The sequence below is a fragment of the Solanum dulcamara genome, chromosome 9 (genome assembly GCF_947179165.1).
Source record: "Solanum dulcamara chromosome 9, daSolDulc1.2, whole genome shotgun sequence".
NCBI classification, from domain to species: domain Eukaryota; kingdom Viridiplantae; phylum Streptophyta; class Magnoliopsida; order Solanales; family Solanaceae; genus Solanum; species Solanum dulcamara.
The window spans coordinates 14406504-14422564 of NC_077245.1; the positions used below are offsets into that span (position 1 = coordinate 14406504).

The following is a 16061-nucleotide window of genomic DNA, read 5'->3' on the forward strand; positions in this document are numbered from 1 at the left end:
CCAATTAAATCTTATACGTTTTCTCTTCATTTTTATTTGTCCATTATATTAAAAATAATTTATTTTTGCATATTAAAAAAATAAATATATTATTTATTTTCCAAATCACTTCTTATAATTTAAGTAAAAATATGCATTTCATTTGTTATTTTTTAAAGGAATATGCAAAATTTATTATGGATAAGCAAAAATGAACTGAAGAAGAAGTATGCATTTACAAATGTGCTATTACATGAAATTTTATACGCTAGTATAATAAATGAAGCCTTACACATATGTACAATTGGTTTAATTGTTTTCAAGAAGAATAAGAATAATCTACTTCCTTGATTAAAAATTAAATAAACATTATTCATAAATACATCACATTCACATCATAACATAATGAACTATTCTAATTTTTACTTAATAAATCATTACAAGAGCGGTATTTATAGGTTCACAAGTGACTACTAGACTTAGATGTATGAATTATACTTCATTAATTAACCATCTAGAACACTCATAAAAAAACATTAATTTTATCTTTCATTTCAAATAAGTCTAGTACATGAATTAAAACGATTTAAATGTGCTTCTCGCACTTACAGTAAAAACCGTCAAAACACATTTGAACATTTTCACTTGCTCACAAACCTCTTTCCATTAATGGTTTGCTTCACATTGCATGTGTTATCTATACATTATACATGGACATTTAGGCTTCATTTTATTTTCGTTATAATTAAGATTCTGAATCTGGGTGCGTATTTAAATGGTTAAGATTAGTATTAGTGGTTAGTAATGGTGATGGCGATAATTATGATGATAAAGGTGGTTGTTGTTATAGTAACTAGTGTAATGGTGACGATCAGTAATATAGTGAAGGTGGTTGTGATAATGAAATTGATTATAGGTTAATAATTGATGGTGGTGTGGTGATTGACGATGTGTCATTGATAGTTGGTGATGTTGCTAGTTGTTAAAGGTACAAGATAAATTGCAACATGATAAGCTATCTCCACAAAATGGGGAGATAATGCTAATCCTAATTACCTGCTAAAGACTTAGTAAACAGTAAAAACAAGCAGTAATTAAAAGACTTATACAACAGTAACTAAAGACTTGTACAACAATAACTAACTCTAATTAGTAGACACTATCTAATGCACTGCCCCCCGTAAGGTAGGCAACATGTAACAACGCCTAACTTGAACATGTGGTACTCGAAGGCTAGTTTGATAAGGGCCTTGGTAAGAGTATCTTCTAGTTTGTCCGCAGCATGCATATGGACAACTTGAACTTGCTTGTGCTGAAGTTGTCTGCGGACAAAATGGAAATCCACCCCAATGTGTTTCATGCGACTGTGAAAAAACATGATTTGCACATAAATACGCAGCACCAACATTGTCACGGTAGATTGTTAGGATGTTTGAAGTTTGAATTGATCAGATTAAATGTTGTAGGTACCTCGGATGATGGTGATATTTTATATAGTGAAGCAATATCAAATAATGAAGGCAGAAAACATTTCACTGATATCTGGATCTTGGACACATGAACAACATGGCACATGACTTCCTGGAGAGAATAGTTCCATCAATATAAACCTATGTCAGAAGGATCTGTGTTCATGGGAGACGATCATGCTTTGGATGTTATTGGTATTGGGTCCATCAAAATAAAGATATATGATGGCACGGTACGCACCATCCAGGAGGTACGACATGTAAAAGACTTGAGGAAGAATCTATTGTCTTTGGGACAATTAGATAATAATGGATGTTCATATAAGACTCATGGTGGAATCATGAAAATATCAAAAGGAGCGCTTGTAGTGATGACATCGAAAAAACTTGTTGCGAATCTATATGTGCTTAAAGGGGAAACACACCAAGAAGGAGAATCATCAACCGCATCAGCAAGTTCATTTGAAGAATCAACAATGATGTGGCATCGTAAACTTGGTCATATGTTGGAATGAGGTAAGAAGATTCTTGCTGAGCAAAAGCTTCTTCCAGGGCTCAAAAAGGTTTCACTACCCTTATGTGAGCATTGTGTTAACAGTAAGCAATGTAGACTGAAGTTTAGCAGTTCCTCTGCTAAAAGTAAGAAAATATTATATCTGGTTCACTCTGATGTTTGGCAAGCACCGGTGAAGTTCCTAGGAGGAGTGAAATATTTCGTGTCATTTATAGACAATTACTCTAGGAGAAGTTGGGTGTATTCAATCAAGAGAAAGACAAATGCTTTTTCAATTTTCAAAGAGTTCAAAGAACGGGTGGAACTTAAATCTGATAAAAAGATCAAGTGTTTGAGGACAGATAATGAAGGAGAATACACTGGTGATGAATTTGATAACTTTTGTAAAAAAATGTATTAAAAGGCGGTTCACAGTGGCATATACTCCACAATAAAATGGAGTAACAGAGCAGATGAACAGAACCTTGTTGGAACGAACAAGAGCTATGTTGGCAACTGCAGGATTGAAAAAATCATTCTGGGCAGAAGCAGTCAAAACCGCTTATTATGTGATCAATAGGCCACCATCAACCGCAATTGATCTGAAAACGCCAATGGAGATATGGATAGAAAAATCAACTGATTATTCTTGCTTACATATATTCAGAAGTCCTACTTATGTTATGTACAACACCCAAGAAAAATCAAAGTTGGATCCAAAATTCAGAAAATGCATTTTCTTAGGGTATGCTGATGGAGTCAAGGGGTATCGCTTGTGAGATCCCATTACCCGCAAGGTGGTAATCAATAGGGATGTTGTATTTGTTGAAAATAAAATACAAGAAAAAGAAAGTAGCACTTCGAAAGAAAAATCATAGACTATTACAGTTGAAATTGAAGAAATAGAATAAGTTTTAGTTTCTTCTGAAGCAGCACCAGAGCACGAAGAACAAGAGCAAGCTGAGATCGAAACTCCATAAGTTCGACGGTCAACTAGGGAGAGAAGAGAACCAGTTTGGCACTCAAATTATTCTATGGAGGGTAATGTTGCATACTGTCTATTAATAGAGGATGGAGAGCCTTCAACTTTTCACGGCTATGAAAGGCCAAGAATCATCTCTGCGGATGGCAGCAATGCGAGAAGAAATTGAAGCTTTTCATAAAAATAAAACATGGAATCTTGTTCAATTACCACAAGGAAGGAAGGCCATTGGAAACAAATAGGTCTACAAGATTAAACGCAATGGTAATGATCAAGTGAGAAGTATCATGCAAGATTGGTGGTAAAATGATTCGCTCAAAAAGAAGGTATAGACTTTAGTGAGATATTTTCTCCGATGGTTCGACTCACAACAATTTGAGTGGTCTTGGCAATGTGTGCTACAATTGACTTGTACTTGGAGCAGTTAGATGTCAAAACTGCATTTCTTCATGGAGAGCTTGAAGAATAAATTTACATGTTCCAATCAGAAGGTTTTGAAAAACAGGGAAAAAAGAACTTGGTTTGCAGGTTGAACAAATCTCTATACGGTCTCAAATAGACGCCGAGGTGTTGGTGTAAGAGATTTGATTCCTTCATTATGAGCCTTGGATACAACAGACATAGTTCAGATCCTTGTGTTTATTATAAGAGATTTGGTGATAACGATTTTATTATTTTGTTATTGTATGTTGATGACATGTTGGTAGCAGGCCCCAACAAAGATCGTTTCACAAATTTAAAGGCACAGTTGGCTAGGGAGTTTGAAATAAAGGACTTGGGACCAGTAAACAAGATTCTAGGAATGCAAATTTATCGAGACAGAAATAATAAGAAGATTTGGCTTTCTCAAGAGAACTACTTGAAGAAAATTTTGCGACGCTTCAAGATGCAAGACTATAAGTCAATTTCTACCCCACTTCCTATTAATTTCAAGTTATCCTCAAGTATGAGTCCTAGCAATGAAGATGAGAGGATGAAGATGTCTCGAGTACCGTATGCATCAGCAGTGGGAAGTTTAATGTTCGACATAGTATGTACAAGACCTGATATTGCACAAGCAGTGAGAGTGGTTAGTCGATACATGTCTAATTCTGGTAGAAAGCATTAGAATACTGTTAAGAGGATCCTGAGATATATCAAGGGTACCTCAGATGTTGCAATATGTTATGGAGGATCAGACTTTATTGTTAAAGGTTATGTTGATTCAGATTATGCAGGTGATCTTGATAAAAGCAAGCCCATCACAGGTTGTGTGTTTACTCTTGCTAGAGGAGTTGTAAGCTGGGTTTCAAAACTGCAGTCTATCGTGGCTACATCTATGATGGAAGCAGAATATATAGAAGCTACACAAGCTAGCAAAGAGGCAATATGGATGCAGATGATATTGAAGGAGCTCAGGCACAAACAAGAGAAGGTTGCTCTGTTTTGTGACAGTCAAAACGCTTTGCATCTTGCAAAGAATCCGGCATTTCATTCAAGGAAAAAACACATACGAGTTTAGTATCACTTTGTTCGTGAGAAGGTGGAAGAAGACAGTGTGGATATTCAGAAAATTCATACTAATGACAACCTAGCAGATATGTTTACAAAGCCGATCAATAGTAGCAAGTTTATATGGTGTCGATCTTCTATTGGCCTGGCAGACACGTAACATTGTAGTAATTGAGTAGAAAGGATGGTGTGAAAACTTAATTGATTCTCAATTAAATCTTCAAGTGGGAGAATGTAAGAAAGTCAAAAAGAAAGGTGCATATGCACGTCCAAGAAAAAAATGCATATTTTACGCGTTTCAAAAATTATTGTCTCCTTTAGCAACTTTTGACAAGAAAATGCGTATTTTACTCGAAAACGCGTATTTCAGTTTTCCTATAAATAGAGGGCCTCTTTTCCTCATTTAGATCATCCCACAAAAATACAATCCAAAAGAGTAAGAACACAAATAGAGTTATATACCAAGATAAATATTGTAGTCTTGAGTGTCCTCTTTAGTAAGTTATTCCTTTTACAAGAGAGAAGTGTTTATTGTTGTTTTCTCCTTGTATTTGAGAGCAGTGTACTCCCATATTATCATAGTAAAATCATTCTACCTAGTGGTTTTCCCCCTCTATCTGTTTGAGGGGTTTCCATGTAAAATTCTCGTATTTAATTTATTTTCATTATTTATTATCATATCAAATTTTAGTTGTGGTGCTTCCTCTCCTAACAGCTTTTTGGAGGACCAACTCACAGAATTTTGACCAAAAAACAAAAGATAATCAGTAGTGGAGGCTCGATCATTAACGTCTCCAATCCAATCCACATCAGAGTACATATGTAAAGAGAGAAAATTATGGCACATCAAACGTAAACAAAAATGAGCAGTCCCCTGTCATTTGGTAGCTTTCCAGTGAGTCTCTGAGGGAATTTGCATAAATTATGAAAGTTTGAGTACTGAAAACAAATGTCGGGATTAGTGAAGGATAAATATTGGAGCTTCCCGATTACTCTTCTATATCTGGGTGCATCCATTGATAATCCACTATTATTTATCTTAAGTACTTCAATAACACTCATTGGAGTTTTAAAAGGTTTGCAATCAGTCATATTCTCCTCACGCAATATAATTACTCTATGACATAAAATACCATTTGTACTTGTAATGACTTCAACACCTAGAAAGTAGGTGAGATTGCCAAGATCTTTTACAGAAAAATAAGCAGGAAGAGAAGAAATAACCTGATTAACAACTCAAGTGTTGCTACCAGTAATGGGAATGCCATCCATATATAACAATAGGCAAACAGTGGCACGATAACGATGATAGCTATAGAGCGATTTGTCAAACTCGAATTTGATGAAGCCCAATAGGAGAAAATGATTCTTAGGTTCATTATAACACGCTCTGGGAGCTTGTTTGAGTCCGTTACTTTATGAAGATGACAAATTTGAGTTGGATAATTTTTATCTTCAAATCCCTAAGATTGTGCCATATAAACCTCTTCGTCCAAACTTCCTTGAAGAAATGCATTATTAACGTCAAGTTGACGGAGAGGCCAATCAAATTTGATGATAATGAAGAGGACCACACGAACAATAGTAGGTTTGACTACATGACTGAACGTGTCATCAAAAACAACACTGAGACGTTAGATAAACCCTTTTGCGACTAATCTAGCTTTATAGCGATCACTAGAACCTTCAGACTTTTGCTTTTTTAGACGGATCGTGTGGCACCAATTCCCACGTTTGATTTTTACGTAGTGCACCAAACTTAAATTTCATAGCATTATTTCACTCTATGTGTTTGTTTATTTGGTAGGAGGTGATGAGAGTGAATGTAAGTGTGATTTGAGCCATGTAATCAAAATTTGTTTTGATTCATGACCATTATGTTGCGAACAAGTAATAACTCGATTTAGAAGCAGAGGAAAAGTTTGTGGGTTGGGAAAAGGTGGAGCAGATGTGTTCTGTTGTGCCATTTGAGTGGATCGACGAGAGTAAACAAATTGAATATGAGGTTTTGGTGGTTGTGGATTGGATGTTGATGACAGTTGAGGTGATGAAGAGGATACTGGAAGTAATGAATGTGAGAGGTAAGATTCAATTGAAGTTCTTGGGATAACAATTGAGGATGATAAAGGGGGAGAAGATTGGGCATCAGGAAGAGAGAAGAAAGTGGAGGAGAAGTACCTGGAATCACAATACCGCCGAAGGAGACGATATCATGTGTGTGCCTGATGGTATCTACATTGGGTAAAATAATGGAGGGCAGTAAATATGTACAAGGTGCTGGAAAAAACATAGGAGATCTTTCCTGATTAGGTTCAACCAGGTCTTTCCACGCAAGTGTTTTAAAATTAAAGGAAAGCTTTGAAAAAATATTCTGAAAAGGAGAAACACTTTCAAAAAATTTGACATCCCGAGACAAGTATATTATTAAAGAATTAGAACCAAAACATTGATGACAATGATAATTTGACAAAAACGCCAAATAAACATAAGGCGTTGATCTCAGCTCTAATTTATTCTTCGGGTATGATTTGAGTCATGAATAACACATGCACCCTAAATTTTTTTAATTGCGCATAATCTGAATTTTTATCAAATAATATTTAAAAAGGTGATTCATTTTGAAAAAGTGAGGTAGGTAAGCGATTGATTAGGTAAACCGCATGTTGATAGGCAAAGGAACAAACAGTTTGTGGAAGCGAAGCTTCATGGAGTAATGTTCTTGCCGTTTCAACAATATGTCTATGTCTTAGTTCAACAAGAGCAACTTGTTGAGGGGTGTATGGAGGAGCTAAAAGGTGTTCAATACCTTGAGAGTTTAGGTATGAATCAAGACTTTTATACTTTCCACCACCATCAGTATATATAGAAAGAACTTTTGTATTGAAATGACATTCTATTAAAATTTGAAAGTTTTTTGAAAAATTCTTTAACCTCACTTTTATTTTTCAAGGTATAAAGCCAAATGTATTTAGTTTATTGGTCAACAAAAATGTAGTAATGTAGTTTTTGATCAATTGATAACACTGGAGAAGGTCCCACAAATCACTGAAGATAATTTGAAACGGCTTTGTATTTGATAACGTAAGTTGTTGAAAGGAATGCCGGTGAGCTTTATTTAAGGAACAAGAATTACAAACTGATTTTTTCCCCCGAACAAGAAAGCGAGAATTTATTTAAAACAAAATTTAAAACTCTTGCATGCGAATGACCCAATCGACGATGTCAAGTGAGAATAAAGGAAGAATTGGTATAGACAACATGTGCTTTTGGTGAAGGCAACGAAGGTGAAGCTGGCCACTCATAAAGACCACCTATACTCCGATCGTAAAAGAGTTCACATATTCAGGTCCTTCACACAAAAATAAAAAAGAAAAAAATTCAATAGAGGTTAGATTATCTTGATAAAATTTTAAAACTAAAAGTAAATTGCATTTAGTGATAATGTACATAGAGTATTAGAGACGACATTTATCAATTCCGCTGCCTGCCTAAAGGCTTATTGGTAGCTCAAGTTTGAAATCATTATTTGATGGATGTAAATGAGTTGAACCAGTGTCAGTTATTGTGATTTTGTTACCATCACCCATGGAGCGTGCTCCATTCCATTTTATGCTTGTAAGTTGTGAGGTTCAACAGTAATATAATGAGATATTTCAAAGTCGACAATCCAAAGATTTTTTTTATCCCTGCAATTCTGAAACATAGTTGACCTTTGCCTCAAACAATTGTGAGATTTGAATCTACAAACACTTGTAATATGACCTGATTTGTTGAATAATTGGCAGCAAACACCATCATAAAATTTGGTGGTAGTCGAAGATTGCCTTTGATTGGGTGTAGTAAAATAATTATTGGACCTCCACTATTGATTTCCATTGCTATTATTGGGGCAATGAGTATTCCGAGAGTTGGAATGACCAAAATTATTGGATGTAGCAGTTGCATCAGTAATCTGGTTGGGAGCTTTCTTGAACTCTTCATGGCGAAGGAAAAGCTCATGATCCAGTAACTTTTCGTAGAGTTCTTCATAAATAATAGTGGAGTCACGAGCACGGATCGTAGCAGAGATGTCATAAAACGTTGGATCTAAACCACTCAGGATCTTAACAATAAGTTCAGAGTTGATAACTGGCACCAACAGTATAGATATTATAATTCAAGTTTTGATGCATCAACAAATCATGGAACCTGATCAGAGACCTGGTCCCATGAATGATGTGTATCACAGATCAAATAGAGACCAGCCGTAAAAGTTGCCACCACCTGGTAGGCTGCAGCTGAAGGACAGAGACGTCTAGCCAATCAGAAGATACTAGGTTATTTTGTCCATATGCTAAATACTATCTTTAGGACATGAAACAACTCAGTTCTACACATCACATTTACAAGGCAAAAGGCAAAAAGTTGTGTGTGCTAAAAAAAAAAGAATAACTTCCTCAAGGTAGTAAGGGACCTGATCGAGCTACTATTGAAGAATAGTTTTTAGGTTGTTGCTTTGTTGTAATGTTGAGTCTAGTGTGCTAAACTTTGTAAAATCAGTTCCTATCATATAAAGGAATATTGATTACTTCTCTCTATATTGTGTAATTGTGACTTCATTACTAGAGTTAGCTTTGAAGTGGTTAGAAAAGTCTACATTAACCTAGGGGTGGTTGTGTAGTAGGCAATAGTCTTATTGCTTAGTTTTCGAGTTATTGCTAGAGTTAGCCTTGATTGGAGTGTTGAAAGTCTACGTCAACTAGAGTGAGTTGGGGTGGTGGGTAATAGTCATATTGCTTAGGCTCGAAGTCTTGTGATAGAGTTGTTGCAAGCAAAGGGGTGAAGATGGTTAGTATCTAGTTACAATAGGTTGTAATAGATAGCTTTGCTCTTGCACTTTAGTGAAGATTGGTTGGAAAATTCTGTGGAACAGGTTGTGGTTGTTTCTCCCTTGAGCAAGAAGTGTAAAATCTTGTCTTGTTCATTAATTGCATTAGCTATTCGTTTCTTGATTATTTTGTTTAAGGACCTGGTCCCTAAGTGACAGTGGACGCATACATTCCAATAAGAGAGTTCGTCAGAAATAGATCGAATATTTTATAAATATTTGATGACTGATTTGGAGTCTTTTGTCAGGTGCGTAAGTCGATCACGCAAACTAAAAATTCTGATCTTGGACTTGTTCGCATAAGTTGTGTGCAATGTACCCCAGGCAGTTTTTTCTGAATTAGCAGCTGCAATAGTTGTGGTAATTGTTGGATCAACAGATGCCATAAGTGCATTTTGAATAAATTGATCTTGACGAAACCAAAGAGAAAATGCAAGATTGGCATTAGAAACTGTACAATTGTGATAGTGCGAGATGGGGAAGGAGTAGAGCCCTCCAGATGGTCATATAGATCATGACCATGCATAAGCATGAAAAATTGCGCCTTCCATATTGAAATGATGTATTTTGATAGGCAATTGGGATGCCAGATCAAATTGAACGATTGTCACGCCAATGTTGGTATCTACGTTGACAACTCAAGGAGTGTCTTCCATTTATGGAGGGTAGGAGAGCAAAAAATAGGATCTTGGCTCTTGATACTTTAAAGGAACAAAATTTCAATTAGACACCTCAACTAGGGTTTAGTCAATTTAAACACCTTATGTCTGATCTCGTTATGTCATTTTGACACTTTTTGCTTACATGACATAGTGAATATGATACACTCATTGAATGAAAATAGTTACAACAAACTTAAACTCTATCCACGGTGAATGAAATAGTTACAACAAAATGTTGCAGAATGTTTTAGAAATTTTGAAATAGACCTATTTTAAAATTTAAATATTGAAATATTCATGAGATTCTTTCTGGGAAGAATTTAATGTTTGCAGGAGATTAAATTTAATTTTTGATGGATTCTAGAGCTACTTATTGGCTAAGAAGAAAGTGATAGTGAACTTTTTATATAAAAAAATATTCTATAGGGCGCAGATATAGAGAGGATTTGGTATATGATGGAGAAGACAAAAGGGATGGGGTTGTTTCTGCAAAAGGGGTAATCTGGAGAAGAGAATCAAAAAAGGGGGAGAGGTGGCTTCTGCAAATTATTTTTAATTGGTTAAATCTTGTTTTTGTAATTATTTGGGGAAAAAGACCATATGTCATCAATTTATTAGCCACTTTCTGTTTTTACTCAAAATTCATAATTTAAAAATTATTTTGGGCATAACGATTTGAGATTGGGTTTGAGTTATATTAGAATGGGGGGTTAAAAATTGGGTGATTTCATTTGATTTGGGGCTTTCAGTCAAACTAGAGGTACGAGTGATAAGTTTGTAGACAGCAAGGGTATGAATGACCACATAGTATAACGAAGGATAAAACTAGCTATTAACCAAAAATTGAGATATATTTTTGACCATCTCCCTATAATTAATGTATAATAGTTAACAATGTTACAGTTTGCTTATATATTCAAGGAATATATGGTCCACATTTCCTCCAGGACATTAAAGAGCATATATATTTTTCATGTGAATGTTTATTGTTATATTTCCAGATGACAATGACTACAAGAACTTTAACACGTAAAACGATGGTACACTTCAATGTGCCTACAAATGTGAAGGACACATGTACTCACTGGAAAGGAACAAGTTATGTCAGACCCATAAAAGTGGTATTCAGCTCCCATATCTAGAAGGTGCCTTATCCATATCTCCCTCTTGCAATGTCTGCACAATGTATAAGACAAATAAGAGATCATATTCGTGAGAAGTAAAAACTAAATGTCTTACATCTATTTACATACAGATTTTACACAATCCATATACCTATCAATGTGGGACACTTGATACATTATTATATACCTAACTCCCCCCTCAAGCCGGTGCATATAAGTCATATGTACTGAGTTTGTTACAAATGTAACATATACAAGGACTTGTGAAAATATCTACAAGCAGATCAACTTCACAAACTGTATAGAGGAAATAGAGGAGTTAGTATAATTTCTAGGAGCTTTGTAAAGCTAGAGTCTACCTTCTTTGTAACAATATTTGATGGTTGCCAGCATTCCCAATGCTGAAGAATACAACAGTATTAATTCTTAAAAAGAAATGAAAAGGAATAGAATGAATTCTATTTTCCTTTCAATGGTAAACTTACCCAGAACTTAGGATTAAAAGGAAGGGTGAGGTAGTTTTTCTTTTTTTGGATAAGTGGGTGAAGTTTCTTCTTTTAATCATTTCTCCTAGTCTAATACCTCCTTTTGTTTCTTCAGGGTAGACTCGTTTAGTCTTTATCAAGACATCCTTCATGTTGTTCTCTCTACTTCCTCCTTCTACAGAACTCCCAGGTCTCTGAGGGTAGCAGCCCATAGTACATATAACGAATTAAGCTCGTTATGAAGTTGATGTAACATGGTTATCAGAAGGTACTTCAACTAGGGAACTAAAATCAGCTGAAATTTGAACCAGTGTCAGTTTCATTAGTCACCTGGATGTTCTGAAAGAACCCACTCAGCTTCCTTAAAAGCCTACATATAGTACATGTCCTGACACTTAGAGAACATACTTCCAGCTCTCCAAGACAACACTGCAGCGAGCATGTCTCTTGGTTCAATATAGATCATACACACATATAGATTACATAGAGACCAAAGGCTATCTCATTCTGCTATCCTTAGGTTACATAGCAGTTAGCATGCCATTGTCAGCTATTTGATTTTATGCCCATAAATCAGTCAAAATCTAAATCCGCTCAATGGTTTACAATTTTTAAATTTATAATGCATCATTGCTTGAAATGGAAGATGCAAGGAAAAGCAAACTTACCTATTATCGCCAGTAGCACATATACATGTGTATGAACAATGGCTACAGCCGCCATACATGTAGGTATGGTGAAGAAACATGCTTTCTAACTGATATTCATCCCTACCTTTGTTTTCCTCATAACCTACACAAAAGAATGCAACTGGTAGTAAAAAGATGGAAGCAGCCACTATACTGGGGGGCAAGACATGACTGTGACTTAAGAAAAAAAGTAGATCAGAAAGTGCCTTTTAAACCACCCCATTTATCCAAAAGAGAAGAGAAGGGGCCTATGTATTTGCATGACCCCTGCAGATTTAACCCTATCTATACCCGAAGCCACTCCCCTAGAGGGTCTACCAAACCAAAGCCTTGTGGGCTGTCTTGACAAAATATTTTACAGTAAGTTGCAGGTACCCAATAAGAGAAGTGCAAGATCTAATTAGGAAAATATGAAGGATGATATAACAAAGTCAAGAAGACTAAATGAAATTTCCCATGAAAAAGTAGAACAATACTGACCTCAACATGAGCTTCAGAGCTTATGTCATTGGCATATTGAATGAGAGCAAGCTCTAAGCCGAACTTTATAACATGGCATTCAGTTAGGATAGGGTGCAATGCGTTTAAATTGTCCGGAACTTCTCAATACCCTCTACAGACCACAGGCATAACGAGTCAACAATCACTGTAGGAGTTTGAACTCCAACTAGAACTGCTTTAGGCATGGATATCAGCTGAATGTCATCTTTCCCAATTTGAAAAAGTAATTGACAAAAGGACATTATTGGGCAGGAAAAATGACAAGATAGCTAGACACTATGGATAGCTTCGAACTACCATCATCATTCACTAAATAACTGCTTGTAAACGATATATGGTACTCATTATTTATTTATATATTTTGAAACAGGTCACATATCTTATATAAATAGAAAGATTATACAAAGACTGTATAATCATCCATAATTACAGGACTGTAAAGAGACCAAGCTTACAGCTCCTCTATCATCTAGAAGGAGTCTAAAACATCAAAAATTGAATCATGATCTTCTACACATGTCTCTTTACACCAGAAATACAAAAGTACCAAACACTTCAAAATTATCTTCTGGATATGACTTGTTTTATCGTCAAAGCATCTTTTGTTCCTTTCTTCCCATATTGTCCATTAAATGGAGGTTGGAATGGCCTTCAGTCTCTCCTTCTGGCTTGAGTTGCCTCTAAGTTTATTTTCTTGAAGCAACTTATTCATCAGCATTTTTGCTTCTCAACAAATAACACACTGCCTAATTACTCTGCAGCAGCTAGAGTACAACTTGTTGTTGATCAGCCAATCAAATATGTAAACCAATACCTAATGTAATATGTTTACAAGGTAACACTAACTAGTAAAAAATCAAAAGAATAAAGATAAAAGAAAAGTCTGCAGCCTACACAACACGAACATCGATGGCAATGGAACTTGAGTCGCTTTTTGAGCGATCAAGTTGGAAGATGCAAACATCTCCTACTTTTAGCTTGTTGCTTGAAAAGAAATCATGCCAGCCTCTTGTAATACAAGCATATAAAGTCTTCCCACCATTGCAAATTCTCAGACTCACAGGACATGATTTACCCGAGGGACCTGTTAACGTTATGGTTGTATTCTGAAAGAGTGCATTCGACTGACAAAATTCTGTGGGTATATGCTGTCATAAGAGCACATTAAAGAAATTTAGGAAAAGATCATATTGGATATGTTTAGACAATACAATAAAAAAATTCATTGTTTATGTTGTCAAAGGTTTGGGTAAAAGAAAAGAAGAGTTAAAAGCTCACCATATAAGGAGAACGTTTTCTCACATTATATTCTTTTATTCTTGCCGTAAACTCAGAACTTCCTTTCATGCATTGGTAGTGAGGTTGATCTCCCTCAAGTTTCCTTTTCTCTACAAAAGTAAGAAATAGAGCATCAAACCCAAATGAAATGTACATTGGACCACTCCTCTAGATTACCCTCCTTTCCATTTTACTGAAATACTCATCATAGACACGGCTTTAACAATGTTACAAAAGATGAAACTTTATTGATTGCCATAATAGTACCTTCTTTTTTTTTGACAAGATTGATTGCCATAATAGTACTAAAAAAATTATACCAAGTTAAAGTATACTTAGCAATAGTATATAGCTGATAGATTAGTAATCATTGCTAATCAAAACAAATCAGGAAATTAGTAGAAGTTTGTCTCAACAGCATATTTCCTCCAGTACAACTACAAGCATGTTTTCCGTGACAGATATGTCCCTAAATTAGACAACATATCTGTTCATAACACACATTTTTAAATTATAATTGACAATTAAATCTTTGTCTATATCCAAATTCAGCTTAGGAATATTAGATTCAACTGTAGGGAAGCGAAGCAAAAGAATCTGGCTTACAAAAGAAGAGGGTTTCTTTTAAGTTAAGTTTTCTTTTTGAGTTTTATACACCAATACAGGAAAAATAACAATTTTAGGGAAATTACCTATTCCGCACTGAGTAGATTTCACCTTTTTCTCCTGGGAAGGTAGTTGTTGGCCATTTTCCAACAACTTTTTATCAGAACCAGTTGAATCAACAAGGGTAACAGTGAAATTCATGTTACCCAAGTACTCAAACACAGCAAAATCTCCAACTCTTAAGTTATAATTTTGCACAAATTCTTCCCAACCCTTATCAAACGAGATTTTACCCTTCTTGGATCGACCGATTTCAACATTCCATGTATCCTTGCCCTTTATTATAGTCCCCTTTTCTGATTTATCCCCTTTTAGCTTCGGACAAAAAGCTGGTGGAATTGTCTGCAATAACAGGTGAATTGAACAAAGATTGGAAAAAAAAGAAGTAAAATTGATACTAGCAAAAACACCATTAATTGGAAATCTTACAAATTTAGAGTGGAAACCAGGCACCATGACCTTGAAGAAACGTCTGCTAATGGGAAGTTCATGAGAAGAAGATGGCATTGTTAAGGGATAACAACTCTGAATTCGTCGGAGTAATGGATGTAGAGGTGGACTGAGCAATTTGTTTCTTTTATCACAGATTTTGCCCCAGGGTTCCGTCTGGAATTGTTTTAAGGGAAAAAGGTGTTCATATATATATTTCTATCATTTAAATTAATTGTTGAATAAAAAATCAAATATATAACTAAATGAATTATTTATATATAAGTCAACTTTATGAACAAAATTAAAGAATATATCAAGTCATTTTTTCTTGTTTTAATAACTCTCTCTCTCCTTTCTTGGTTTCGACAATATTTTTATGTCTGCAAATCGGAATTCAAATTTGAGTTATACTTTTCACACAATTTATTATTACTAGTTTTTCTACATGTGTGCTACACATGAATTTCATATCATATATATATACTAAAAATATTTAATGCATGAATACTGGAAAACCAATCGATTACTTATAAAATAAATTGAAATATATCAAAAGTTAACATTTTCGTATAATCTTAAGACTATTTATTGAATTAAGTCAAAAGACATACTCTTCGATTTCTTGAACTTTTTAGTAATTTCTATTTGTCTTTATTTATATGTGTGTTCAATTAAACCTTGGGCTAATTAACTAGAGTAAAACTACCTTACTAGACATACATTCATATCATATATATTAATTCTATTTATACTTTTAAATAATTATGTATTTTACCATTAATTAAGAATTTATATTGAAAAAGATACATTTAGATACATGTATTTTTGTTGCTATACACTAACATAGGGAGAGAGGTGAGCAAGATGGAGAGGGAGGCGAGCGAGATAGTCATGTATCCTAGATACATGCGAATCACACTAGATACACACCAAATACATCTAT

The 16061-nt window shown here is 34.9% G+C and overlaps 2 protein-coding genes across 2 annotated transcripts; both read right to left on the reverse strand.

The window, feature by feature from the left end:
* Positions 1 to 8276: 8276 nt before the first annotated feature.
* Positions 8277 to 9667, reverse strand: LOC129903555 (uncharacterized). The gene is made up of 3 exons (XM_055979105.1): positions 9601 to 9667; positions 8603 to 8691; positions 8277 to 8516 (listed from the first exon to the last, which is right to left on the reverse strand). The coding sequence occupies exons 1-3, from the start codon at positions 9665 to 9667 to the stop codon at positions 8277 to 8279; spliced, it is 396 nt and encodes a 131-aa protein (XP_055835080.1).
* Positions 9668 to 13075: 3408 nt separating this feature from the next.
* LOC129904468 (B3 domain-containing protein REM8-like) lies at positions 13076 to 15314 on the reverse strand. The gene is made up of 4 exons (XM_055980035.1): positions 15116 to 15314; positions 14713 to 15028; positions 14021 to 14130; positions 13076 to 13890 (listed from the first exon to the last, which is right to left on the reverse strand). Exons 1-4 carry the CDS (start codon positions 15191 to 15193, stop codon positions 13633 to 13635), a joined length of 762 nt encoding a protein of 253 aa, XP_055836010.1. The 5' UTR covers positions 15194 to 15314; the 3' UTR covers positions 13076 to 13632.
* Between the last annotated feature and the right edge of the window lie 747 nt (positions 15315 to 16061).